The 26,405-nt window shown below is 40.1% G+C and overlaps 3 protein-coding genes across 10 annotated transcripts; 2 read left to right on the forward strand and 1 right to left on the reverse strand.

Annotated features, from left to right (window-relative positions):
- The first annotated feature begins 602 nt into the window (after positions 1 to 602).
- On the forward strand, positions 603 to 13,606 carry LOC111251952 (uncharacterized). 4 transcript variants are annotated; one of them, XR_002674042.2, is made up of 8 exons: positions 603 to 2,148; positions 7,592 to 7,738; positions 8,688 to 8,814; positions 9,054 to 9,183; positions 9,282 to 9,440; positions 10,525 to 10,834; positions 11,243 to 12,057; positions 12,356 to 12,494. XR_002674042.2 is itself a non-coding variant. In XM_022809135.2 (8 exons), the coding sequence occupies exons 1-8, from the start codon at positions 1,506 to 1,508 to the stop codon at positions 12,543 to 12,545; spliced, it is 1,773 nt and encodes a 590-aa protein (XP_022664870.1). In that variant the 5' UTR covers positions 604 to 1,505; the 3' UTR covers positions 12,546 to 13,606. The 4 variants fall into 4 exon arrangements, 3 of the variants coding, with proteins under 3 accessions (XP_022664870.1, XP_022664871.1, XP_022664869.1); XM_022809135.2 differs by having other exon boundaries at positions 604 to 2,148; positions 10,540 to 10,834; positions 11,243 to 11,324; positions 12,356 to 13,606; XM_022809134.2 differs by having other exon boundaries at positions 607 to 2,148; positions 11,243 to 11,324; positions 12,356 to 13,606.
- A 216-nt stretch (positions 13,607 to 13,822) lies between these two features.
- Positions 13,823 to 19,436, reverse strand: LOC111251895 (vacuolar protein sorting-associated protein 72 homolog). 4 transcript variants are annotated; one of them, XM_022808998.2, is made up of 7 exons: positions 19,296 to 19,436; positions 17,925 to 18,101; positions 17,253 to 17,433; positions 16,641 to 16,929; positions 15,896 to 16,373; positions 15,211 to 15,678; positions 13,823 to 14,479 (listed from the first exon to the last, which is right to left on the reverse strand). In XM_022808998.2, exons 2-7 carry the CDS (start codon positions 18,099 to 18,101, stop codon positions 14,264 to 14,266), a joined length of 1,809 nt encoding a protein of 602 aa, XP_022664733.1. In that variant the 5' UTR covers positions 19,296 to 19,436; the 3' UTR covers positions 13,823 to 14,263. The 4 variants fall into 4 exon arrangements, with proteins under 4 accessions (XP_022664733.1, XP_022664731.1, XP_022664732.1 ...); XM_022808996.2 differs by having other exon boundaries at positions 13,823 to 14,494; XM_022808997.2 differs by having other exon boundaries at positions 15,202 to 15,678.
- Positions 19,437 to 20,925: 1,489 nt separating this feature from the next.
- LOC111251844 (salivary cystatin-L2-like) lies at positions 20,926 to 25,987 on the forward strand. 2 transcript variants are annotated; one of them, XM_022808888.2, is made up of 3 exons: positions 20,926 to 21,085; positions 21,264 to 21,479; positions 24,881 to 25,987. In XM_022808888.2, the coding sequence occupies exons 2-3, from the start codon at positions 21,276 to 21,278 to the stop codon at positions 25,067 to 25,069; spliced, it is 393 nt and encodes a 130-aa protein (XP_022664623.1). In that variant the 5' UTR covers positions 20,926 to 21,085; positions 21,264 to 21,275; the 3' UTR covers positions 25,070 to 25,987. The 2 variants fall into 2 exon arrangements, with proteins under 2 accessions (XP_022664623.1, XP_022664622.1); XM_022808887.2 differs by having other exon boundaries at positions 21,012 to 21,479.
- Positions 25,988 to 26,405: the final 418 nt, after the last annotated feature.

The following is a 26,405-nucleotide window of genomic DNA, read 5'->3' on the forward strand; positions in this document are numbered from 1 at the left end:
GTGTTATTTTTCTTAATATAATTATTGTCTTGCATAACCTGTGCTTCACATAGTGTTAGCACCTTGCTAAACTTCGACACACCGGATGCTACAAGATATCGTTGAATATATAGAAACCATATTCTCACAATGTTCCAAAATGTGATTATTGATTTTACTCTTCAGTTAAAGCTCATTAACTATACACGTGTACTTTATTCTGTGGTAAAAAGCACACGAGTAGGAAGGTATCCTTATAGATGAATGCTGCGGGCTAAATGCCTGCTAATTAAGTAACAGGTACAACGATTCTCTTTCCATGTACCGCGTGGTTTTACGCACTTTAGGCAGCTCCACTTCCGAGTGTTCTTATTACTTCAGGCTGTACAAGAGCGCCAGCCATACTGTCCAGAGTTTAAATCCTACTCCCTATCGGAGTCAGGACGACACTGAAAAGGGAACTTGCTCTCGTGATCAAGACCTGTCAGTCTGTTCAGCTTAGGCATCAATACTAGACAGGGCAATAAACAGAAAGCAGCCACCAGGAGCTGCAAGGTTTGCCGGTGCTGAATTCAGTGCGTGGGCACAGTTGCCCCTACTCTCGACTGCTCTCTTGAATGTGTTGTTGTGGTGCGACAGCGTACCCTCGACTACACGTCTCCACCGTGTCGGCCATAGCATAGCGTACCTGTGTCGTCAGCTTTAATTTGTAACTTCCGTGAGCTTCGATACGTTTCAACTCAGCGTTAGTCAGCTCCGTGTTGTGTAGCCACAATAGGTTTGGCCAAAGACGGGACGCGCCAGCGGCGTAAGGTTGAATCGGGGTACAGCCGGGCAACCTTCTTTGAGAGTCCTCTCGCCCCGATCGACCGCCGCGGAAACAGCCAACAGCTAACATAACGTTGACGAGCGACTAACTTAGACTAGCCGACTCAAGCCCCCAAGGTCCTGAGGGCTCGAAACGTCTCTGCTGGCCTAAACTATCCCGCTGGGCAGCACAGAGGCATAAGCTCACCCACGGTGCCTACTGTATGATAGCCACCGCTGATCAAGTCTACAGTCATGATCTTCTGGCTGAAATCCAAAGCAGCTCAAGCTGCTACAAGCGAAGCATGACGAAGTTGTACGCTTAGGATTCGTAATCGCTACTGACGTAAACCAAGTTAAGAGGTAAATTGGAAGGTAATTAAAGGCAGTTCTTGCGTTGACATCTTGTTCGCTGCCTGTCGAACCCCTTGTTTGTAAAACCGACAGAGGATTTCGTGTCAAAAACAGAGAATACAACACATTTTGTCATCTTTTTTGGCGACACGTACGTTGCGTCGCACCAACCGTCAAGACCATCACAGGTAAGTGAACTACAAATACGGACGAACAAAGACGGCGCAAAAAAAGGTGGAGCAGCGAGCGCCGTGGAAATTAGCCCACTGCGCTGATGTTTCGACGCAAGTACGAAGTGCCACGGCCAATGCAAAAATAGCGCCGAGGGCCCGAAGCAGGTGGAGACGATTGCGGGCCCGGCGAACATGCGTCTTGCAACGAACTGTCGAGCCCGGAGGGCACCTGGCGGTGCTCGAAATAGTCTTTTCGAGACGTTCATGTTTAGCATTATCTGCTTTTGCAGCTGGCTAATATTGATACCAGTTGATGTCTTTAGTGACGATAGCGGTGCTGCATTGCTAGCGGTAGCAGCTCAGCACCCTAAGGCGCCATATCTTCCGGGACAAGGGGAAGAACTGGGCACATTGTTAAAGGCGGCCTCGCACCCTCTGATGGTAACGATAGTGGCTAGTGAACTGCACGATAAATATCACACGGCTGCTCAGATGGCATTGGACAGGTTCAATTTGACTAATCAACAAGTTCAGGTAACTGTGGTGGACTCGGAGTGCGATTACCGGAAAGCCCTCACTCGACTGATCAGACAACGAGAACAGGCCGACATCGACGTCCTTGTACTCGAGCCTCGCTGTCGTGAGGTTGCCTACCGGGTAACGGATTTCGCTTCAGAATGGGAGGTACCAGTTGTATCACCCATCCCTTTACAAAGAACTGAACGCAAAAGAACCCTTATACAGCTTACCGCTGAGTACGGGGTGTACGGAATTATGCTGCAGGAACTTTTTGATCATTTTAAATGGAATCGGGCTGCATTTCTTACGAGTACAGGTAAGTCGGTAATTGTTGTAATAGGCGTACTTAAAGGCTGTGTACTTCTATTCAGTTGATAGCAATAAATATAGCATTAACAGCTTAGAGATGGCAAATACTGACGCAGTATTATCAACATGGTAGTAATAATGGACGAAAACAGTAACACTTTGTTTGAAGCATTTTGTTCCAGCGGCATTTCGATTGCCGATGCAACATACGCAACAGTATCAGAGGTCAGCCTTCTACTCGAGTAACTGCGCGATTAGCAGGTAGCAAAACGTATTGTTAATCAGCCAATAACAAGCGACCCAGACTTTTTTGAGGACTTCACGCAGGACAAAATCGCAGACCAGTAAAGAAAAAGGCACTTGCTATGGCTACATGCTCACCGCGTTACTCCTTTATTGTACCTTCGAAATTATAGTTTTGTGCAAACTACAAGGTTTGCTGATTTGCTCAATAACTCAGTCACAAATTTCTGGAACGGAACTTCGCACATCCCTTTACTGTTAGCACCGTGAGAGCCCAAAATATGTCTTCTTAAGTTATGGGATTCGTACAGTTCGTATATTTATCTTGCTCCCAGACCAAAATTAAAATCGTTTTTATTATGATTACCTAAACCTATATACATCCCGGCCACTACTTTGGATCTTACAGGTCCCGCAGCCTTTAAAAACGTTGTTGCAGACGAAAAGAGTTCCATTTGGTATTATTCACATTGACAACATTGCCTCACCAGTTTATTTCTATATAGAAGCTTTAGTTCTGTAAATGGACAGGAGTGAATTAAAGAAGAAGGATCAAAGATGACAAATCCACGTATCTGTTTTAGCCTAACCAGCGCTGGTCTGTTTTTGAAGTATGTATAATAACGCTTTCATAATGAGTGCACCTCCTCCAATAATTCGATATTTTTTTCACTAAAATTCAATATTATTAGGGTACTCAACCGAGCATTCGCCGATGAAACTTACTCGATCATCATGCCATTACATTAACGGTAATTCATCCCTATGAACTGTCAGCGTTTCTCAGAGAAACAAACGATGATCTACGACACCGCAAGCATGCGTGTAGTGATACTTCGTGTTTCTAGAATAAGAACTTCAGCTGAGACGACTGATTGGCATGCTATTTATGGTTTGTACACGTAGGACCTGTAAAGGACAGCTTTAGCTTCATATTGCTTGTCTAGTATCCCTATGTCAAACTGATTAGCACTTTTGTTATTTAATTATTACTATGTCACTAAGGTGTCATAAGATCTTTCCTCTCTGCCACAATAAGCGCCGTACTAGTCACTTTCGTGATGGTAATCATGTCTTGGCTTCCACAAAATGCCCATATATATGTTGTTCGGACCACAACTGCCTTGACTCTAAGATGGTTCAGTTGTCAAAGTGACAACAACTCAAAATGATAAATCAAAAAAATTTCTAATTGTATAGCCTGTCCTACAATGGAACCGATCAAACGCAGTGCATTTTTTATGGGAGCACGGTCTTAGCATTTATGTACAGTAGGGGTCCGCAACTATGTACAGTAAACAAACTCTTCGAAAAACCTCTACATCGATTGCATGACTCGTTCGATCAAGTATTCTGAGGTATGTGTTTAGAAGGGTAATATCCAAATTTCGCTCTATGTAAATATATACTCGATCGACTGAATTGTCCCTTCGAACAGTTGGTATAATCTTTCTTTTTTTCCATTTCCATTTTACGTAGCGTCCTCCGCATGGCGAAGCTGTGTACATACGGACGCTAAATATATGCTAATCTCGGCATAGGCATGGTTGATTTATGCTGGTGGTTAACCGTCTGATGCAGTTGCGGACGTAACTCGGAATATCTATTTTTATTTTACTCGATTACGACATTTGACTATATTCTACTTAAATTTAAAGTGCAATCAAACGTTTCTGTTTTCTGTTATATCCTCACTGACAACCTTCAAACATGGAATACAATAGCCTTAATGGTTAGCAAAATAGCTAACAAGGCTTTTACACTATTGACCTCGTTAGAACCATAGTAAGCTTTAATAGTTTTAGCCAAAGCTCTGAGGTCGAGCATTGGTCATACATTTAATAATCTGCAACCGTTATAGTTTATAAGTTTAGCCCTTCTGAACACATTCGGTCCTAACAAGTTTATGGCAGTCCCTTCCTATGCAATATATAATAGGAAGGTACGTACGCCTCTGTTGCCTAGACAGGCACAGAAGCAGTCGGCCGCTGTTATTGCCCGACAGATCAACGGTACTGCTATAACTACGATTAGGATTGTCATCGCAGCCACTGTCTCGAACCCCTGACAGCCCCTAAGGCGACGCAAGCTACATTACGTAGTTTATAAACAAAGATGGATCATGGTCCGGGCTTAGTCTTTGTGGAAACGGGTGTTGGAATTGTAAAAGATTGCTCTACACATGTCGATTCACCATTTGTTTCTTAGGTTACGTCGAATTTTTTAGAGACTTCTCCTTATAAAAAATAGTAGCTTTAGCCAAGCCTGGCCCGGTGCTTGCCAAGCAACCAAAAGAGGCTGTGAAATCTATTTACTCTGAATCGTGCTCTCGGGTGATTGTTAGATAATCAGGATTGATTCTGATTTTCAATGAGTTCTTATGAAATGAAATACAAGATGGGAGCCGTTACCCTAAGAGGAACAGCAGCTGAATATTGTTTGAGTTACGGCCATGCTGTGAGTAATTTTTCCCTTTTCATTATTCTTTCAATACGTATAAGAACATGAATATAACCTAGCCGTTAATCCTAGCCAGCGTTTCTGCGTTAAATACGTTTAGTTGCTATCGTATCAGATTTATTAGCACAGTCTTTCGACATAGTTGTAAGCTCGTCAGCCATGAGCTCTGTCAGCATTGCAATTCGATTCAGTGACTTAACGGATGACGATGCTTTGCTGGTCTACCCCTCAGCCTAGAAGCACATAATCTGAAATGTACTGACATGCATGAGAAACAGGGCCTAGATCACGTTTGAGTACCTAATGAAAATACGAAATGAAAATGAAACGTAGACGCTTGTCTGAAATGTCTTTTAACGACTTTACAGTCCTGACTTCAACTGAATCATAATATGAGCTTCGAACAAAGTTTCATATACTTCTTGATAGATGTTGTATAGATAGGCCACTTTGGCCGTTTGTGCCTGAATAGTAGGCCTAGAGGAAAATCGATTTTTTTCCGTTAGGAGTCCTTCCATATCTTGGCATCATTCGATCCACAGTATCGTATATTATGGTAGTCTAATCTTGCTTACAGCCGAATCTTCGGTGGCACTTGAATAAGCCCGTTCCCAACCAAAGCAGCAATACAAGACTCAACAAACGTGGTCTCCATTTAGTTACGACATCAGGTTAAGAATCAGAGAGATTTTTGTGTGAACTTATTAAATGGCAACAGAACCGGCCAACGGCCTATCCTAGTGTTTTAAAAACTTCTCATCTATTAAACGCTGCGCTTTGTCGCTGGGAGTTGTACTGTACATGTGTTAAGCGCTTTTCTTGAAAGAATTGACATTGTATTTAACTCTTTGGTCTAAACACAGTGTGAATCCCAGCATACAAAACCGTATTAGCCAAAACATTGTCTTTCCCTAATCACATTTTAATCTAAATGTGTTGTTTTCCACGTTAAGCAGTTTTAACAGGAATATGCCTAACGTGTCATACTTGATTTACTCACACGGCTTGGACATGCATATTGAGCCCTTCACATAGATATTTCTATAATATTACCAACATATACGGATAGCAGCAGTAAGTTCCGATCCTTCAATCTGTAGTAGCTCGAAATTACAATTCATCGTCTTGTTACGTTTCTGGCTTGTTCAAGCCACCTCTTCGCCGCTTGACGTTTATTTAGTTGTAAAAAAAATGCACTTGTCCTTTTAAGAAAAGATGAGCGCAAAGGTGCATTTATACCATAATTACGATATAGATAAGATACAGTTTTATAGTCGCTTTGTTTACCGGTCTCTGGCTCGATTGAATCTTGCTCTAACTGTGAATTTAAATCTATATTTTGCCCGTCTCCTATGAACGGTGTATAATCCCCAACATTTAAACATAATTTCTTCTTATTTGGCAACATAATCGTGCAATGAAAAAAAAATATGAATGAAAAAAATAGCTATCTGAACGACAAGTCGTTTCTAAAGGACGTGGTGCTCAAAAACGCCATGCTATTGATTAGCAATAGATGGTATTCCAATCATTTTTAGGGCATGTTACCTCCACCTTGATTCGGTACCGTCTGCCAGCTCGTTGCATCGTCGTCCTTTGGGATATCGATATGTTGGTAAATACTAAATGTCTGCACGGTGCATTGACAATGCTAGCTACTGTTGTTCGTTACATTTATGTTGAAATATATCGTACCGTGTTACATATCCAACGACAACGTACTCATCTTATGAGCAAGTGTATAAAGTAATATTGACATACACATGGATTACCTTTCTTTATTCATAAAAATAGTTATCAACATTTATTTGTTCTCGTAGTGAGTTAGTCGCACCGATAGCGAGCTTCCTTATTCACAACGAAGTATCGTGCGCGACGACGAGAACCAACGGCGTATTGGCCCCCGCGGCAGATCAGGAAACAAACGTATGTAGAGAAGACTTCGTTACCAAAACTACTATACTATCTGGTTATTCAGCGAAACTTGAACACCTTTTTATTTTGACAGATACGGATGTTCTAACGCTGAGAGTGGCATAACACAATGGGGGTAGTCGCATTGCCCCACGCATGGCGTTCTTCTACGGTCATGGCTCTATTCACCCACCGAAAAGAAGAGAAACAAACCGCAACTATTCGTTTGTGTAGGCTGCGGCTTGAATCAGTGCTTGTGGCTGAGGCGACTCACGATTCTGCCTGTGTTGTTGAAATGTCGAATTCATATATAAACAGCATACGTTATACCGATGATAGGCTATAGCCTATATTCGGGTATACTTTTATTATTATCCAGCTTAATTTACACCCATGTCGACGTCTACATAAAAGTTCCTTAATTAGGGATGCTGCCAGTTTTTCTTGCATCTTATTCAAGAATTCCGTGTGAAATTTACACGTAAAAGCAACAAGGTATTTCGCTTTTTGTTCTGCTGCGGTTGAGTTTCAGATAGACCTACTCCTTTTCTCTGCTCCCTGACCAAACAACTCTGAAAAATTGAGCCGTCTAATTACATAAGATCAGAATTAACTACACTTAGTCTAGTGATGGAGTGAACCAGTAAGGTCGTAAAATGCCTCGGATCGGTCAACAATAGAAAAAGGACCATATATATCATCCGCTTTGAGGGGATGTAGACTTAATTTCATTTCACTAATTGGATTTTTTTTATTTATTTTTTATATACAAAAATCAAAATATAGGTCGAACCACAGTTCATGTAAGTACTAACGTTAATCTATTTTTGCAGTGGATCCCGAGTGTCCGACGGCGGTAACAGAGATTTATAACATTTTAATGAAATCGAACAGCTCGGTGGCGCATGACATTTATGAGGAAAAATTAAAACCGCCAGACTATAAAGAGGTGTTGCTGAAAACCGCTCAATACGCCAAAAGTGAGTGTGGAGTGTGCAGAAAATTCTTCGAAATTATTTTTATATTCTATCTAAATGTTCATGCCTTGACATAACTGAAAAGGGCAAGTTACCGAGATAAAACAATGTACATGGAGACATCGCTCTGTAACCCAGTAGCTAAGAACAAATTTTTGAGAGGGGACGTGAGCTCGAAATTACTTCTTTATCTTCTATTAGTGTTAGCTAATTGCCTTACAATGTTAGGCTTTTTATCAGATTCAGTTTTGAACTCCCCGTGTACAGCGCGCTGGTACGCTCATTCGCGTATATTCTGATGCCCGCAATAATTTCCAGTACTACTTATAGGGTTAGCAGTATTGTAGGATTAAATACATTCTAGGAACTTCAGGGAATGCAGGGACTTCACTTCAGGACGATATATCGGAACTCATACTATCAGTTTTTCAGCAGAAGAATGTTTTACTAATGAAATAATAAGTATATGAGTAATATAATCTTATATACTTTGTTAACTAGAAACGTATTTATGGTGTTCATTAAAAAATTATCGTAAAGCTGATATCCAAACGGATAAGCGGGTGTTCGCGCCTTATAACTTTCGTGCAGGCTTTATAGCAGTAGTAGTAATAATAATACTAATAATAACAGGACAATTTTTCAATGCACCTACCAAAAGCATTTAGGCCATGGTACCTTATGACACTAAATATTTTGAGCTTTACGTTCGGAGCGAACGTTTTACATTATAACGGGCGACTGATTTCCACTACGAAACAATTTTACCACAATTTTACAGATTTAAACCATCACGCGTTCCTAACATTAGCCAAACACGTTACCTACTTAGCTAGTCCTGAGTGAACCAAAGATCTGTCACAAATTGACAGCAACAAGAGCTCTCATTTGTGAACAATTCACTACGAAACTCTAAAACATTGGCTTTGTTTGGCATTTGCTATTGTTCCAGTTGTGGTAACCTGTTTGACAGAGCAAAGTCTACGGAGTCTACTTAAGGCATCGGAGGATCTTGGCTATACGGACACCGGCCGAATGTTTTTCATCAACGTCCAGCTGCCTACAAAACATTTCTCCGAGTAAGTACCTGAACAACGACGGGAGTCTGAGAGTAAATACAAAAATACTCAAAAACATTTAATCAAATTCGATACAACATTTATAGGCATATTAGCAGACAAAAAAAGTAACTATATTCTAAAGGAGAATATGAACGGAGCGACAGTCAACATTTATTCTCATGATTATTCAGTTACTACAAATTATGATATGATTTTAGCTCTGTTCGTAAAAAAAAATTAATGTACACTTTTTCCAGCTATGTTCCTTATTCCCGGAATCTTCTCAACATCCGTACAAAACCGATGCTTCAAGGAAAAGTCATCAGGGATCAAATAAAACAAAGAGTCGAGTTTCTTTCAGAAACCAACTATACAAAACTCATACAGGTACTGCTTTTTTGCTATTTCTACTACTAATGCTGCCAGTGTAATAAACAGTGGTCCAAAGGCACTGCTGTCCTGGTAAATGCGACATATGTCCACAGGTGTACGATTCAGTATTCCTCTACGGCTCGGTCGTTCAGGAGAGTCGTGTACTGCTGTCCGCTCATCCTGGAGCACCCCTATATACACGTGAACCGCCAAAGGTTATGCTCGAAAGGCTACTCAACAAATCTTCCTTCAATTCTGGCAGCACCGAAGAGGTATGTAACCCTTTGTCATTTATTGGGCCCATATTTTATTACGTTATCGAATGAGCATGCCACAGGTAGAACGTATGGGCAGAATATAAAATGCTACTGGTTGACAGTGAACTCTGTTCCCGCACATTTTATTTAAAGGGGACTGGCTAAACAGGTTTTCTTAGTTGCATTATGGCATAACTTCAAATACTCAGAATAAATGGTATAGTCGGCTGAAATTCGACTACACGTTTTTGCCAAACTATTCAATGCAAAAAAGTCTATTAGACCAGAGCCTTATATCCTTCCCATCCCTATAATTATTTTCGTTGTACACTCATTGTTTTTACTAAAGATGTCGCATTCAATATGCTTCTTTACTCACAAATTATTGATACAATATGTTATTGCCTCTCACAAATAATTTTAGATGCTAGTACTAAAAATGTTGTCATTCTGTATCGGCTGTACATCACTTGGTAATCGACAAATGGCCCTGCACAGTATAAGCTTCGGTTTATTTTTAGTTTCTGTTGTATCCGTTCTCATGTTGACTTATTATTGTGTCACCTTTAAAGGGTTCGTCTCTTAATTAAAACTTCAGGCTAGTTTGAAAATTTCTTTTTGACTATACTCTTTTAAGGAGTATTGCATTAAAAATATGGTTTGATGTAGCATATTTTAGCCAATGAGTTAAAGGTGTTACTGATTTAATATAGTACAGTATTCCATAGAGGTATCTTGAGTACTGGAACGAAAGAGAACTATTTCCACTGATCCTAACAAGTGAGCCTATGAATCGAAATTTGCTTAATCAAAACTAACACTAAGATTTCGCCTAGGCAGGGAAGAATGGCACGTATTTTCAGCATGCACCTGTTTAATTAATTAGTTGTATTAAGTAAATACACGGTGAGGCCTGTTAGTAACCTATAGTGCTAACAACCTTTGTTTTTTTAGGTCCGGGAACATAACTGACATACATTTTCGTAGTTTTGCATGCATAGCCATGTGGCGATGTCGACCGGACAGACTCGAAGTCGTGTTTCCAAATATGCCGGTCCGCCACCAATAGCTAACACAGAGGCACTCGCGTTGTTCAAAGATGCATCTTTCCCAGGGCCGGCCCCAAATCGAACTGCAGGTGGTATCGTACGACGGAGGACGCGCAAAAGTCGTTTTTGTTCTAAGTGAACGGGAAGAATCTCATGGCCACGAGTTAACGGACCTCGTACATACAGGGACTTACGGAAATCTTCAGCGACCCATGCACACAACGAATACCGCCCACATGGCTCCACATGTACCCATTATCCACGAAATGGACAAAAAGGGAAACCTGAAACTTTTACAAGTGGGAACAATAGATTGGGTTGGAGGTCATGTCCCCAACGACCAGCCTTGGGGAGATCCCGGTACGTGAAAGTGTCGTTGAATGGTGTTTTTTATTTACCGTAGCTAGTTGACGGCCCACAGTTTCGAATCCTTGATTGCTTAGTTATCCCATATAGCTTCTTCTTTCATATTCCTCCTTATTGCTGCAAGGGAAGTAGCCACTTTTGCATGTTTCATCTATAATGCCATGTTAAATTTACAAATTACACTGCTAATAATATTTCATAGCATACTAGAGGTAAACTACAATTCAAAGATGGTCAAAAGATGCAACAGGAAGTTACATGGCAATTTTTGCTTCGGTTTTTGCGTCGTTCTAAATAACCACTAATTGATAGCAACGTGCATTTCTTGTTCTTTTTTTCATTCCTGTGCGTTTCGTTACGTGCCTTACCTTCATCTTCCGCTGTTGCTGATGTTGACCCCAGACCTCCCTCAGTTGGCGGTGGTGTTCGCTGCCCTAGGCGCGTTCATCTTTGTCCTCATCGTGGCGTTCCTGCTCATCCACAGGTACGCGTCCTCGTTGTCCCGCCGTTCGACTAGCGTGTGAGTCGCTGAGCGGCAGGCTCTCAGTGTTGGCTACATTCAGTGTTCGCTAGACTAAAATACGCTGTACGCCAGACCGAACAGCAACCTGCTACAGAAAGGGCATACGAGGCCATTTCGGCAGCGGGCAAAGAAAACAGAGAGCCTACTGGCCCAATTGTCTAAAGCAGCTGGTTTTAGGCTTCTTCTACCGTAACTTCCACTAGTACAGCCGCTGCGGCTACTGCTGATGTTGCTGTTGACGCTACCAGACTATGCTAAACCGCAAACAGCATCCACCCACAGCTCGCAGCAAAACGTCTTCTACTATTAGCCTAGAGCCAGCCTAGCGCAGCTATGAATGAAGCTTCTAGTTCGAGGCAGGAGAACACTCCGAGACTCCCTGACTGCTAACAGACTGTCAGAATAAGATAGAAAGAGAAAGAACTCGAGAGTACAACAAAACGTTGCTGCTGCTGCTGATTCCCACGCATGAAAGAAAGAACGCCTTTCATCCATTTCAGTCCTCCTGCCCTAACCGAACCTGCTTTTAATCTCAGGCTAACAACAATCTCACACCCCAACAATAACTACAACAAGAACATTCAACATCTACAACAAGAACAATAATAAACTTCCATAACCCCGCCAGTCAGAGGCAGCCTCTCGCCAGTGTCGGAGAGCAGTCGTTCGACCGTCTGCGGCCGGGCAGCAAAACGTAAGCCCCACAACCATCGAATCACAGAAATAGGACATTGCCTCGTTCGTAGACAACAGCCTCCTTGATGGAAAATCAAGAATCAAAAAAGGCAGAATGAGTGAAGGTAGACAAGGAAAAAGACAACATGAAGAAGAAGACGACTTGGCAACAAACAAAGCACCAAGACAAACAAAACGAAATATTTAGATTCAATCTCAAAATCGCGACTCTAGCTGATATCATATGAATTACGTATGCATTGCATCTATGTCCGTATACTTGTTTATGTTCTTTGATTTTCGTCTGGACATTTCAGGTGGATTAAGGCCAATACCGTTCTGAGGACACCTGACGAGGAAGCGATGGACGACGCCTCGAAAGTTCCCACGACTACTGGGAGTTCAAACAACACCTACCGATCAACAAGCCCTTCCCATGTACGCTATACATTGCTTAGCCCTAAGGACCTTGCCCATCCGGAACTGGCTCATTTACGCATAGACTAGAGGATACAACGCTAATCAATCAATTATTCAGTAAAGCAAGCATCAATAATCATTATTAATTGATGTAAAACGTCAAGACTTGTTGAGCGCCACTATCCAATCGATCAGCTTTGAATTAATTGGCTTTTGCAGCTAAACGGAACCACAACCCAATTGGACGGCTCGATTACAATTTTGATCTTGCAGGTGGAAAAAGCGTATTATAAGCACTACTTTTACCTGCGTACGACACACGTTCCATCATACATAAACATACACACACACGCGCGCACGCACACGCTCAAAGAAATATTCAAACACGCACATAGCATTAGCATAAACAAGTTCAAAGAAAGACTAAGCAGTTCAACATATTATTCACGTGTATGACGGCGGTGGGATGCAAGCAATTTCTTCCACCACCTAAAGGAAGATACGCCGATGTCTGTCGTCCTCCAGCAATTCGCAGTTATCCAAGAATATGCAATAATTGCGCGATGACCTGTTTTACTCATCCAAGACAACTCATAATTAACAACCAACTTATTATAGTAGTGGCTTATGAACAACGAGGATCAGCTAAAATAGGGAACCGTGATGCGGCTCGCTTCATCTAATAGGAAAACATACCATAATCTAATGGTAATAATGACGGCCGATCGGTGTCTTGACACGAAACCTCCTAAAAATGGCAACGCTCTGTAAATATGGACTCGTTGTTGCTTCGGAGTTATTTGCAGTAATGCAAATTATAGTGCTGCCTTAACACAAGGAGTATAAGACCGAATGCGACGAGCCATTGGAAAATAAGACGATGGCATTACCATAAACATCCGTCAATCATAGGAGAGCGTTCGATCATTTGTTTATGTCTGACACCTGTTCTGCTGCTGCCGTTTAGGTTAACTGTAAAGTAAAATATGATTTCTACTGAAGATCGATATGTTTATATAAATCACACAGACGAACAAATAAAGTAATGAATGCAACTGCGGTCAACATTTAATTATATACGCTATAATTAATATCATTATGAATACTAGTATACCAATCAATAAAGAATTTCTGGTTATACACAGAAATCTACGTATTCATTGTGATAATAAAAGAATTCCACCCCTTCCGTTGTACGTTGTCCTGCTTATTCCGTCCGATATGCGATGAGCATAAAACTATATAATAAATATAATTGCTGCAATATTTTGTCAACAAATACAATAATAATGTATAAAGCTGGTATTTAGATAGGCAATCGAAGTACTCAAGGCTATCTAAAATCGGGAAATGCGCTTTTCACATTTACATGTAGAATTAGTGCGCTTTATTTACCATCACATACACCAGTCGCTGGTTATTACCTAAACAAATCGGAATACAGGCTAAAGTATAACAGTAGAAATATTCACTAATGTTGTACGTAAGATTCTCACAGTATGGGATAGGATGTTGCAATACGGTAAATACTTACATTATCGTATTTCATTAACCAGATGCTCCTCAACAAAGCAAGACTTAGAATTTGCGAATTTCTCAATAACTACATAAACAGTTTTTACGTCCAGACCCAGCTTATTCTTTCCCCGAGTTTCTTTGCGTCGGGGCCGTACTGCATTTCACGTCATTGCTTATTTAAGTATCGACCTGCAGCTTCGCGCAACTGAAACGTTTCAACTGCTATTGCTGCTTGTCGTGTCTATGAAAAAGTATCCTTCCAGGCAATTCAAGGTGTACAGCTTTTTTTATTGGTGTTGAGTGGCTGGTGGCTGAACCGCGGCCTGCAGCCGTTGGTGTTGAAGCTGCTGTTGCTGCAGCTGCTGCTGCTGCACTTGGTGCACTGTGTGTTGCTGGTGTTGAATCTGATGTACTTGATGATGCTGAATCTGTTGTTGAACAATATGGTGTTGCTGAACTGGCTGGACGGTCGCAATCGGCTTCTGCAGTTGCTGCTGGACCAACTGTTGACCCCCAAGCTGCGTATTAGTAAAATCATTCGTAAGTGAATCGCAGCGGGCGAGCGAACAAGAAAATAAAAAGAAACACGAGCACTCGACGATCTACTCCAGACCCCGCTGCACCCACCAACTGGTGCAAGGCGTATTATTGCTATATACTATCGAGAACATGCGTGAACTTGAACCAAATGCAACATTACGATGTATCTCTGCTTAGGGACATATGTAAAGAACTATCCGGGCGTTTAGTGCAATAGCTAAACTGTTAAATGATTTTAAGTTGAGCGTATATTTTCCCTATCTTTCTTTAGCAGATCCCGCTATCTACTTCATGTGAGCCAAACCTTAATCCCCGATATTAACTCATAATTTTGTATATGCTATGTAGGCTTTCCATTGAAACGGGGAGTGAATTTGAGCGAAATTAGCTAAAATATCACATCGTCACATCAACAGGTTACGAAGGCATAGAATTTTAAGGACACAAGGGTGCTATTGTAAGCATAATAGCTGCTGTATAATTTGAAAGTTGCCGTGCAGTTAAGAAAAAAAAGGAAGCACAGATGACAGACGCTCATATACCCTTTATCGCTAACTGTCAGTCTTAATTTTTGGCTACACAAGACGTTTAAGGCATTCTACACATGCTGTAGGCGAAACATAGATAATAGGTTGAGTACTAATGACCAAGGAAAAGATAAATGAAAAAAAACGGGGGTTATTACGTTTCTCACTTGTTGTATCTGCTGAACGACGCCGGGACCCGCTGCCGCTGTTGGCTTCACAGTGGCAACCACGGGTCGGATCGTTGTAATCGCTGGACGAAGACTTGAACCTGCAGCTGCGAGCGGCTTTGGGCCTGTGGTGCCGGCAAGCGCCGAAGGTTTCACCGCAATTGCGGTGGGTCGCACAGCACTGCCAGATCCCGTCGGCCGGGTCATGAAGCCACTGAGGGTACCAGGTTTAAGAGTTCCAGCTGCCGCTAATGCTGCAGCTGCGGGTTTGACGGTACCAGCCGAGGTTTTGAGCGAAGCAGCTGATGGTTTAATGTGGCCTGCAGCAGCGGTTGTTTGAGCGACAGTTTTGACCGTGGCGAAACTGGCCACAGTACCTTTAGGTACACCCAGCTGCTGAGCCGCCTGTAAGGCGTTCTGTTGTTGGGCCGCAGCCAGTGCAGCTGCTTGAGCCGCGGCAGCTTGTTTCTAGATTACGGAAACACAAAATAAACAAATAATGAAAAAAAACGAGCAAAAATGAAGGATACATGTCAACTTGTTGGAATAACTAATCAATTTATCGATTATACATGTTTCAAGCCTGTATACGAATATATATATTGATACAATGAGTATATATATATCAATAATGCCGCTCACTACTCGTGCGAATACTGAGTATAGCCGAGGCAAGACCTCGTACCTGTCGTAAGGCTGCGGCCTGCTGTTGGCTAGCGGCTTTCGTTCTTCGACGCCACTCGATCCAGGCAGCTACCTCTGGTTGACGCATATCACCCTTACTTTCAAGCTGGTTGTAGTATGCTTCACGTAGTACCCTATAGCCCTGTAAATTAGCATATGCAATATGCGTGACTGGATCGAAATAGCGAGCCGGCTGACGAGAGATCGGGCAGAAGTTTTTGGTGGCAGGTTTCGGCTTGGTCTGCGGGAAAAGCTTTTTGAGTGTGGCTTCATCAGGGAATGTAACGAGGTTCCGCATACAGCGGCCGACAGTGGCAACACGAAGTTCACCCTTTCCATCAATAGACGGGACAGGATCGCCGGCTGGTGCGTCTACCTCTTCGAGCAATGGCATCGATAGCGAGTGGAATCGAATCATAGGACCTTTCATTGGTTGCTTCGTTCGCACCGACTTCTTTTCTTGCTCCAGTTGCTGGTATCTGAAAGGTACAACCATGATTAACAACATGCAGCACACCTTTTTATAGATTTTATTGGATTCTCGTCAAAAAAGCAAAGTTCTTCAACTAATTAACAAGCAAATATTGCTCAGCCGAATCGTAATAATGCTGTGCTACAACGGGACTAGTTACAAAGATATCGAATGTTTATCCAATAAGATAAATATATGACTCGTAGTCTTGTAGAAATGTCTCTATTGCTTTGTTGACACAGACAACAAAAAAGTCGTGACACGATTTGCTCACCTTTCTAGAGATTTCAGATTCTCAATTTCAGTCTGCTTTGCCTCCTCCAGAAGTTCTTCTTGAGTCATTTCAGGCTCATCTTCGCGTCGAACCTTATAATGCCTTCGTCGTCTAGCTTCAGCTGCTTCAGCCCGTCGACGTGCCTCAACAGCCTCACTCTTCGCTTGTGTTGATTTTCGTTTCGACTTTCGTTCAAGGGAGGCACCAGATACGTCAAATGTGTCACCTCCACTGTCTCTCTCAAGGCAAGGCCTTTTGGGCCTAGGAGTCCGTGGTGTCGATTTTCTCGCTGCAACCAAGATCCCACAACAGAATTAAAATACCATTAACCGAATGCGAGACTTACTAATATTGAAATAATAACAACAATAGAGTAACTATAAGCTATTATGTTGATCACCAAAAGGAGATCTATTTAATGGAAATTATACGTGTTACTTTGTGTGATATAGGACAACGCCAAATCTCTTATTATTTAGATGCAATAGGGTACGATATCTGGCGAAATTAATTAAAAGCTATCATCATAAGCTGTCATCAGTTTTCAAGTACGATTCGCTGCTGATTTGCGCAAAAACTGGTTATGCATGGAGTTAATCCAGATGCACTTACCCTTTGGATCTTTGTACGACTTCGTAATGGTAGCGGTCTTCCTTTTTCGGCCTGGCCTGCCATCCTCGTCTTCATGTTCGCTAAGTACGTCATCGTTCTCGTCTATATCAAAATCGGAATCCACTTCGTCCTCTGAACCGGACGCATCATCAGAGCCGAAATCTTGATCGTTCTCCTCTTCCTATTGAGAACGAAAACAGATAATCAAATCCATTCCAATAACATAATTAAAGAAATAAAATATTTAAATGGAGAAATTAGCACGACTATGGTGTAAGATGAATATGTGGCCTCATATATGATTCATAATCAAGATATCAAGTATTTTGTAGAACTGGCCCCCGTTTTCCTTCTCATTCTTCTTTTCATGAAATTGTGACTTAACTCCATTCCACTCTGAATAAAATTAAAACGAAGGATCCTAGAACGATAGGTTTGTCCGATGCTCTCAGTAAAAATACATCATTTAACAACATTGATCAACTATTTAGATTCTGTCAACTAGAAATTCATTACGATGCTGAATGGGTCAATATATGAATATAGTCGCGGAGTCAATATCAAAACGTCATTAACAAAGGCAAACTTTGATATCATATAAGCGCATAAGCTTCTTGCGTATGGCCATCGTTAATAAACATGAAAACGTGAAGCAAATTAAATGATACAAACATTAAATCCTCCATAGCTGGTCTTGTAGAATTCGTCCTCCTCTTCAGCGTTGAGAAGCTTCGCCATTTTAGCACCGGCATTTCCACGGCGGGACCTCGCGACCGCCAATCCCACAAACGATTCATCGTCTGAACAGCTACTACTACTCCCGCTGCCCGCGCCATCGCTGCTGCTCATCTAGAAAAAAAACAACAAATCGAAAAACATTGACGACATCCAATGAGTGAATAGGAAAAGCCGTCGTTTCAAATTGAATGCCATTCCTCTGAAAGCCATTCGATTTTCGAATACGCCTTGTTGCAGGTCATTTAATATTTCGCACTCGACACTTCCTAAGTGTTGTAAAAACTTCTGATGCTACACCGTACTATATTACAAAACTAGCTATAGCTAGTTGTTTCTTCAAACGAAGAAAGAAACAACTTCTATATGAAAAAAGTCACTTGTTAAATGATTTGTTTTGAATCGAGTGCACTTGACCCATATGATAGGTGGGATGGCTCAACACAGACAAAATGAAAGAAAAAAAAAAACTTTAAAAACGAAATTTCTAACTAAGCGCAGCAAACTTCTGGAAATAAAGCTTGGTTTGATTGTTGTTCTCGATCTAAATTCAATTCTATAATATTTCTAAATGCATTGACATCCTAAACATCTGTGAAGCAAGTATGAACAACCTTTTGCCAAGCGGACAGGTCAATTATAATGAAATACAATAATTAAAGCCTTTTCTTAAAAGGAATTCCTTCGCTACCAAAGGGAAGAAGCTAAGTATTTTTAGTTCTGCTTTTCTAACACACGTAGAAGTTCAGCATGATACTCGTTCCGAATAAACTTGGTTGTCAAAAGCAACGGGTTACCCACAAAATAATTCATCAAAATTGGTCTGATTAATCAGTTTTTTCTAATTCTTACGCAGAAGGTAAATAAAAAAAATCGAACTTTAAATTCACTTAAAACCACCCGTTAAATTTGTAGAATTCGCTATATATATATATATATAAATTTACATTTGTCAAAAGTAAATGTAAATCTATACCAGGTGCGTAGTTAGTTGTTATCTTAATAGCATAAAAATCGAACAAGCATTTTTCTAAAAAGACGTACAATTTCCCTCTCTACTAACTAATTCAGTCGAAGCAATTACTTATGAAAGTTCGTTCTAGAGTTCTTCGCATTATTTTTGACTGTAAAAAATATTTTATTTATCCTAGCTTAAAATCGTTTAAAATGCTATTGTAGCTTACTTCACCCCATAAAGCACCCAAACATTGAAACTCGAATAATCAACCACATTGAATCAATGCTAATAGCTATGGGTGTGAATTACGACTAAGGCTTATGGTAAACGATAGTAGCAGCTGGCCTCACCTCGAACCGGAGTTCAGAAACACTTTCAAAACTTCAGACATACAACCATTTCCATAAGTTTAGAACGATGGTATTCGTTTTCGGATGCGACTTTCTTTTCAGCGCCGTGCGTGCAGCCATATTTGTTTTACTCGGCCTGCGTTAGCCGGCGATTGGGTTGCGGCGGCAAAATTTAAACTTAACCAAAAAAACCAAAAAAGTCGTTATTGTAGTCTGCCACACGATAATCTAAATTTTCAAAACTTAATCTACTCAAAAAGTCGACAGTTTACGTATGGGTGTGCAATAATATGGTCGAACGTCAACTTTAATGACAATAATGTTCAGCAGTGATAGTTTAGATGTGATAATAGTTTCTATCAATAATAATTTTTAGTCTCAATCCGTGACAGCGGTGATAACCTAATGTAACAGGAAATCATAAGTTAAAAATAGCATATTCAGAACAATTTGCCTTAAGTATAGTGTAACTCACTTATAAATGATTAGAGAGGCAAAATCAACAACTAAGGCGACTTGATATTTTAATGGTAAATTATGACAGATACCGATATTCAAGGTGTTAGGACTCAGGCAGCAAATTTCGCTAGTAGTCTAGAGGCTCAGTGTAGCGTATGTACATGGCAGTACAACAGTAATTTGACTAGCCTAAACAGGTTACATTAGGTCGCTGACATGTCCAATGTAAGGAACCCCGATAGAAAGTGAACTACAACGATAGATAAAAGAAATTGCGCTATGAAGTAATCACACGTGGTTCACCCAATTTGAGAAATGTATAATCTATTGTCAACAAACAGCAGAAAAGCCGAATTGTCGCGGGGTCGAACTTTATATCAATTTCAATATATGTTGCGTAAAAGCATATGTAGTACGTCTGCAAGCCCGTAGCATAGGCATCTCAGCAGTATCTGACTGATCGCTTGGTGTTTAGTAATCTCTAAATTCAATATGAGTAATAATAATAATAATATTTTTTAATTTATTACAGAACGATGGCGTTATGAATATCACTGAGCTATCTGTTTTAGCGTGATAAAAAAGTTTTACAATAAAATGGGACGAATTAACAACGTTGTAATTTAGATAATAGCAGGTCTACACTGATTGTATAATAAAACGCACCTACTCCCACAACTGATCCGAATTTCGGTTTAGCGATTGAAAAACGTAAATATCTACGTGTCTAAGAGATAGGTAAAGTTTTCCAAAGTACTCTTTGGAATCACCTTTCAATTCTGCCAAGGCGGCCTTGTTGGTCTTCTCTGAGAGATTTATAAAGGCGCAGACTACACAATCGTACTGTATGTATGAGCTGATATTGCTGTCTATAACTGGCATTTAGAACCTGGGAAAAATGTACTTCGTCTACATTTTTCTCAATGTTATTATTATTGTCTCCAAAAGAAAAGAGGTGCTGTTCTTTATATTATATTATGTCACGCTCCAAACGGTTTTTTCCTCATTGTTATTACGTTTTCCTCACAATTCATTAACCTGAAAAACACACCACACCTAATGTCGAAATTAACATAATCTTATTATAAACAAAATAAAATCTAACCAATTGCAACACGTCAACTTTTTAGGGAGCAAACTGTGAATCGTACAGTTTTACTTCGCCATTTATTTCCTTTAAAAGCGTTGTCTATTCGCGCCATGTTTTTTTCGGAGCACTTCTTTCACCAACCGCCATTATCATTATCACCGTCATTATAATTATCAACATTCAGTGGATAGGCAATCAATGAAGATGATGCGACTGACTGAAAATAGCGAATAAATCATAGGTTCGTGCATGCTGAGTCCAGACGTCGCCTGTGTGAATTGGCGTAGTAGTATTGCGTCGGTTTGCAAATAACGAAAACAAAGCGCTAAAAGCGACTACTATTATTATTGCTGAGAGATCCGTCGCCTGTTCTATTGTTAATGTCCATTTTTGTTTGTTTTACCATTTATTTGGGGCAGCTCAAGCGCAGAATGCATATGTTATGGTTAGTGATCGCTGCGGCGTTGCTTGTGCTGGCTGAAACCCGCAAGTTGCATGGGGCACCTGAGGAGGTTGCCGTTGAGAATGCTCTCATCAATGAAGTGGCTCATTACGCTGTAGAGAATCATCCTGGAGATACTCTGGAGGATGGCTATTTTGACGCTTTGGAAAGTATCATCTCTGCTGAAAATCAGGTAATTAAAGTTGATATAAAACTGCGCAAGATTTTAGTAACCCGCTTGGAAAAAAATTTCTTTTTTTCAGAATAATTTGTTTCTGGAGAGAAACGGCTTAAATGTAGACGCCCACAATAGTGGTGCTACTGCGATGTGTTGAAAAGATGTGGAAACTGACAGTGAAATTAATTATAAAAATAGTATTTTTTTGGCCTTAATTGAAGCACTTGACTCATCGATAAGAGAACTTGTCGGGTACATTGACTGTTACAAAGCAACTGTGAGGTATTCTTAAAGCGATTAAAGCAACTGTTTGATATCGGTTGTTATTGTTATTGTACGACAGTGTTCACGTTAATATAGGTTAGCTTTGGTGATCCGATACCGGTGCCCATTTGATCAGTATCAGACGTTTTCAGCTATGTCGTTTGCATTGTCACGTACACTTCAGCAGAGCGATGCAACTCAAAAACAAGGTATATAGTCATAATCGTATTATAAAAAATGGCTGATATCGATATACAGGATAATCTCGATGACGAACGTACAAACATACGAATATTTCGTTGATAGATATCTACCAACAGGTCTCTACTACAAGGAAGCTTAATAGAGGAAATAAGTTAACGATTGTGACCCATAAAACACAGATATGTAAGAGGAAGCAGCCAGTTCGTGTACAAGGTGTACCTGGTTTCAGGCTTATGCAAAATATCCGAATCCGCTTCATACTCGACAATTACCCCGATTAGTTTCAGAGTAACTAATAACAATTATATCTGAATATGCAAGCTAGAGGACCTAAAAACATACAGGCTAAATATAATTGTTTATTTATGTTATCGAGGAGTAAGGGTAACATGACTGAGTTGATACTAAAATTTGTTATGAATTAGGATACTTTCAGTATGTATGTCTAAGACTTTAATCGCCGATGTATGTATCCGACCTGCCTATCTATGTGGCGCATGAATCAATTAAGCGGTGCACGAAAAAGGTCTGATTGAAAAACTTGCACTCATTTTAATTAAATTAAGCTTTACTTCCAACGTAGTGAATCCGTGCTGCATTTGTCATATTGCTGTGATGAATCCTTGCAGGTGCCAATATGAGCTAGGCTTCCAGTGTGAGTCGAACGGAGATCTCAGTAGGAATAGATACCTCAAGTATGGCATGCGCTATCGTCAATAGCAGTGCAAATTCGTACTGGAATCATAGCAGTGTTCTTTCTTGTTCATATCTCGATGTTATGGAGGGGTCACGTTATCCGACTATATTGATGAAGATCGGTATCGATAGGATATTAGATAAACGTTTTTTCTTGCTTTTACAAAGACGCTGTTAGCACTACGATACAAAATGGGTGTCCGTCATTTTAACCAATAAGGTAAAGAAGTGACCTAAAACACCTTAAGATCCTTTCATCTAACTCCAGAACATACTAGACTTGGGATGTTTCGTTTCACACCAAGTGACCCGTAGACCAGGGTCATTCGCCCTCAATAAGAAAAGCAGTTATTCACCAATCTGGGCGTTCGGCAGGCAGCTTTTTTCCTTGGGCACTAAATGGGATGTGAAATGTTTTCTTTTTATGGCACCTTTATTTAACTGCAGATTTATTAATTTATTTATTAATTAGCTTTATTAATTAATTAGTCAAACCGCATGTATGCGAACCCAATTCTAAGTGGTTCCATTCCAGTGGCTCCGCCAAAGAATTCTAATGGCGATGGATCACATAGAAAGCAAGTAATTGAAAATGATTTTCCAGTAAGCAGCAAAAATCTCTTAAACGTATTTATATCTAGCATCCATCCCATCTAAGGTCGTTTTGGGTTAGTCACTAAAGTTGAAGGATGTGGAAAATAAAGACAACATGTCTAAGCTAATTTTTCGCATATAGGGAATAGCTGCTTAGACTTGTGCTCTAAAATGAGCGAAATTAAGCCTATTGTAAAATTCGGATATCGACATTAGCTCTAGGTACCAGTACTTTATTGTCACGTTATATTATTCTCGCATCACTCGTGTGCCACTCTACTTGCACTGAATATCAATTTTATAAGATATGATGTACGACGATTTGGAGGCCAGTAAATATATATCTTGGCTGATATTTGGCTAATTTTAATTACATTATAAGGGAGTAAAGCAAATTTAGAAATGATACAAATTACTAAAGTTCTATTTTATCAATATATTTTTATAAATAGCACTTCGATAATAAACTATTTATTATTGATAGAAAGTAAAATCATGGGAGAAAAATACGAGTAAAAAGTAGTTAGGATGGGAATTTAGGTAAATATCCAACGACGTCAACAATGTTAACATGTGCCTAAGACTGCTTTTCATTCCCTGGTTCTGGAGTTCCGATCATGGCGCAATACAATTAAACAATCTATTTAAACTACTTGTGTCTATGCTATACGCATCTTCCTGTTGCTGAGGGTGAAGGTTCTTTAAGTAGTTTAGATGCTTCAGTGGTGCTGCAGAAAGGCAAGGTCCTGCAAACTTCTGCGTACATCGTGTAATACCCGTTAAGGTTCACTATCATTAAGAGCGCCGAATGCTTTTTCCATTAAGTGACTGGAAGTGATGAGCGATAACGTTGGCATTTAACGCCCGAAATGGTTGACCCCTTCATCCGTGGTTCGAGTGTTGATCATATTTTCTCAATTTCTTTTTCAGGCCAGTTCTTTTAGATCATATATACGTGCACCGAGGCAATTTTTTTTGAGTGAGAAATCCTATAATACGTTTAAGTAAGCAGGAGTTTATCTGTAGGTTTATGCCCGGACCGTCCTGAAAACAGCTCTAACGATCGTTTTATTAGGTTCCTTTTTTGTAGGTTTGATTTGACGAAAAACAGTACCGTTTCAAATTAGTTTCATATTAAAGTATACGAATCATCATATATTGTAATGTCCTTATATTTTTTAACGTAAGTCCAAGGAGAAAATAAGCTATTTTAAATAAGCGATTGACATCCTAATATAATGTTGCCTGGATTTTAGGTAGTTACGTAAGAAGGAAGAAATTAGATTTACAGAAGAGAAAATCTTGATATTACACATGTTTAACGTGGAATCGAACATGGTGTTTCTTTCTAGAAAACGTTTGTTTACGGTGTAAAGTGATTTGGCTTTTCGGGCGTCTAATATGCAAATAAAGTTAGGGAAGTTGCGGACCCGTTTCCCCTTGAGATAGCTGACAAAGATAGCCGCAAACAAAAAACGGTTAAAGATGGGCCAGTAACAGTTAATTTTCAATAGAAGATGGGCATGATTGACACAGGGTCATACCATTACTGGAACTTAATAGTGCATGTACATGTATGGTCTTCCTTGTTATTGTGCTATCCCGAAGTTTCTACTTCAAAATTTCTAACACAGATATTTTCGTTTGATGACTTTTAGCTTGTCGCTGGAACGCTTTACACACTTAAACTTCGGGTTGGTCCTTCCGGCTGTCCTCTGAAGGGCGTGTTCGACCGGCAGCGCTGTAAGGTGAAGGCGTCGGCGGCCAGCCGTCAATGTACCGCAAAAGTTCATGTTCAAGTGTGGATGAAGCCACAGAACGCGGTCACCCATTGGCAATGTGAATAAACACATACTGTGTAAGAGAACTTGGCCATACTTACGCCTGCCATCGTATCATGGAGCGTAGCAAATGCTACAAAGCATCTAATTATTGGCTTATGTTATGTTAATATATGTTAAAATGGCGAAACCGAATACATTCGATTGCATTTAAATGAAAAACCGCAGTGACGATGACAAGTTTGTCTACGAGTAAAAAGCTATTCCTACTTTACTGCAAAAATAATAATCATTCAGTTCATAAGTACTGCATCCTACATCACAAACCGTGTACTTAGAATTGGTATATTTAAATTGTATACTGTATTTTCAGTCAAAAATTAAATCTGGCTTATAGTATTGTAGTACTTACATGTTCTCTGTATGTTTATGAAATATACTATAGTTTCCTAATTACCCATTTTTGTGAACATTCGTGTTATTTACGTAAGTGCCGCCGATACATGCCAATATGCATTCCTTCAGCCAACAGCAAAAATTATTGCGGCCTCTTCAGTTAAATCACAAGTAAGCTGTCACGATGGACAACTATCGACCTTTATCATTTTAGCAATCAATTAAAATCGAATGCTAACCCGCATTCCATGGATAATACAAGTAATAATAGTATAGTATGTGTGTATTCGCCGACGAAACATGCTCATTTCGACTTATCGTTTTTGATGGGCACAATTTCGTTGAAGTGTAACAAGCATTATTCATTCTTGGACATGATCACGCTTCTATGGATTTTACGTGACTGCACTTCTGCTATCAGAGCTGTTCGTTTTACTCCGCCTAAAATGTCATTTCTGTAATAAACATTTATAATATTTGATACGTAGGTAAAATACAATATTTTTGCTATACTCACGGCGTTGCTCTTTCTGTAGTCAAATTTTACATAAAATAGTAAGAAAATAAAAAAAAACAATTCTTAAACAATTTCTAGTTTTATATATTCGAATGTCTGCGCGAACTACGAAAAAAAAACTCTGGGATCGACCAAAACGCGTAGACGAGACACATGCGTAAATTTGGTATATTTTTAGCTGTACGTTGTTAATTGCTATTATCTTATTTCGTTATTTAATCGACTTAAGGGAACTTGTCGACTTGCTAATGAAGCTGTGAAAAATTCAGCCCCACGACTTTTTAACATTGCTCAAACATTACATTCGGGTTACGAGAATATTAGCGAATAATGCGCAATGGAAATCTCTTACGTTAGCCACGGTACGCAGTTGTGTCCTATGCAAATGTACGCGTTGACCTATGGTCATCCACTTGTATACATTTGAATAAATGGATAATGAATACTGTTGTATGGATTGTGTAAGCAAAAGGAAAATATGCGTCGAAA

This window comes from Varroa destructor, unplaced genomic scaffold (assembly GCF_002443255.2).
Source record: "Varroa destructor unplaced genomic scaffold, Vdes_3.0 BEIS01000005.1, whole genome shotgun sequence".
In the NCBI taxonomy this organism is placed as follows: Eukaryota; Metazoa; Arthropoda; class Arachnida; order Mesostigmata; family Varroidae; genus Varroa; species Varroa destructor.

Bases quoted from the DNA above. Each gene is read 5' to 3' on its own strand.
- LOC111251952 (XM_022809134.2), top strand. From the start codon at position 1,506: ATGCGTCTTGCAACGAACTGTCGAGCCCGGAGGGCACCTGGCGGTGCT. The intron at 2,149-7,591 runs GTAAGTCGGTAA...CTATTTTTGCAG, and splicing joins TGCATTTCTTACGAGTACAG to TGGATCCCGAGTGTCCGACG. The intron at 7,739-8,687 runs GTGAGTGTGGAG...CTATTGTTCCAG, and splicing joins AACCGCTCAATACGCCAAAA to TTGTGGTAACCTGTTTGACA.
- LOC111251895 (XM_022808995.2), bottom strand. From the start codon at position 18,101: ATGAGCAGCAGCGATGGCGCGGGCAGCGGGAGTAGTAGTAGCTGTTCA. The intron at 16,930-17,252 runs GTAAGTGCATCT...TCTTGGTTGCAG, and splicing joins GTCGTACAAAGATCCAAAGG to CGAGAAAATCGACACCACGG. The intron at 16,374-16,640 runs GTGAGCAAATCG...TGTACCTTTCAG, and splicing joins AATCTGAAATCTCTAGAAAG to ATACCAGCAACTGGAGCAAG.
- LOC111251844 (XM_022808887.2), top strand. From the start codon at position 21,225: ATGTCCATTTTTGTTTGTTTTACCATTTATTTGGGGCAGCTCAAGCGC. The intron at 21,480-24,880 runs GTAATTAAAGTT...GATGACTTTTAG, and splicing joins TCATCTCTGCTGAAAATCAG to CTTGTCGCTGGAACGCTTTA.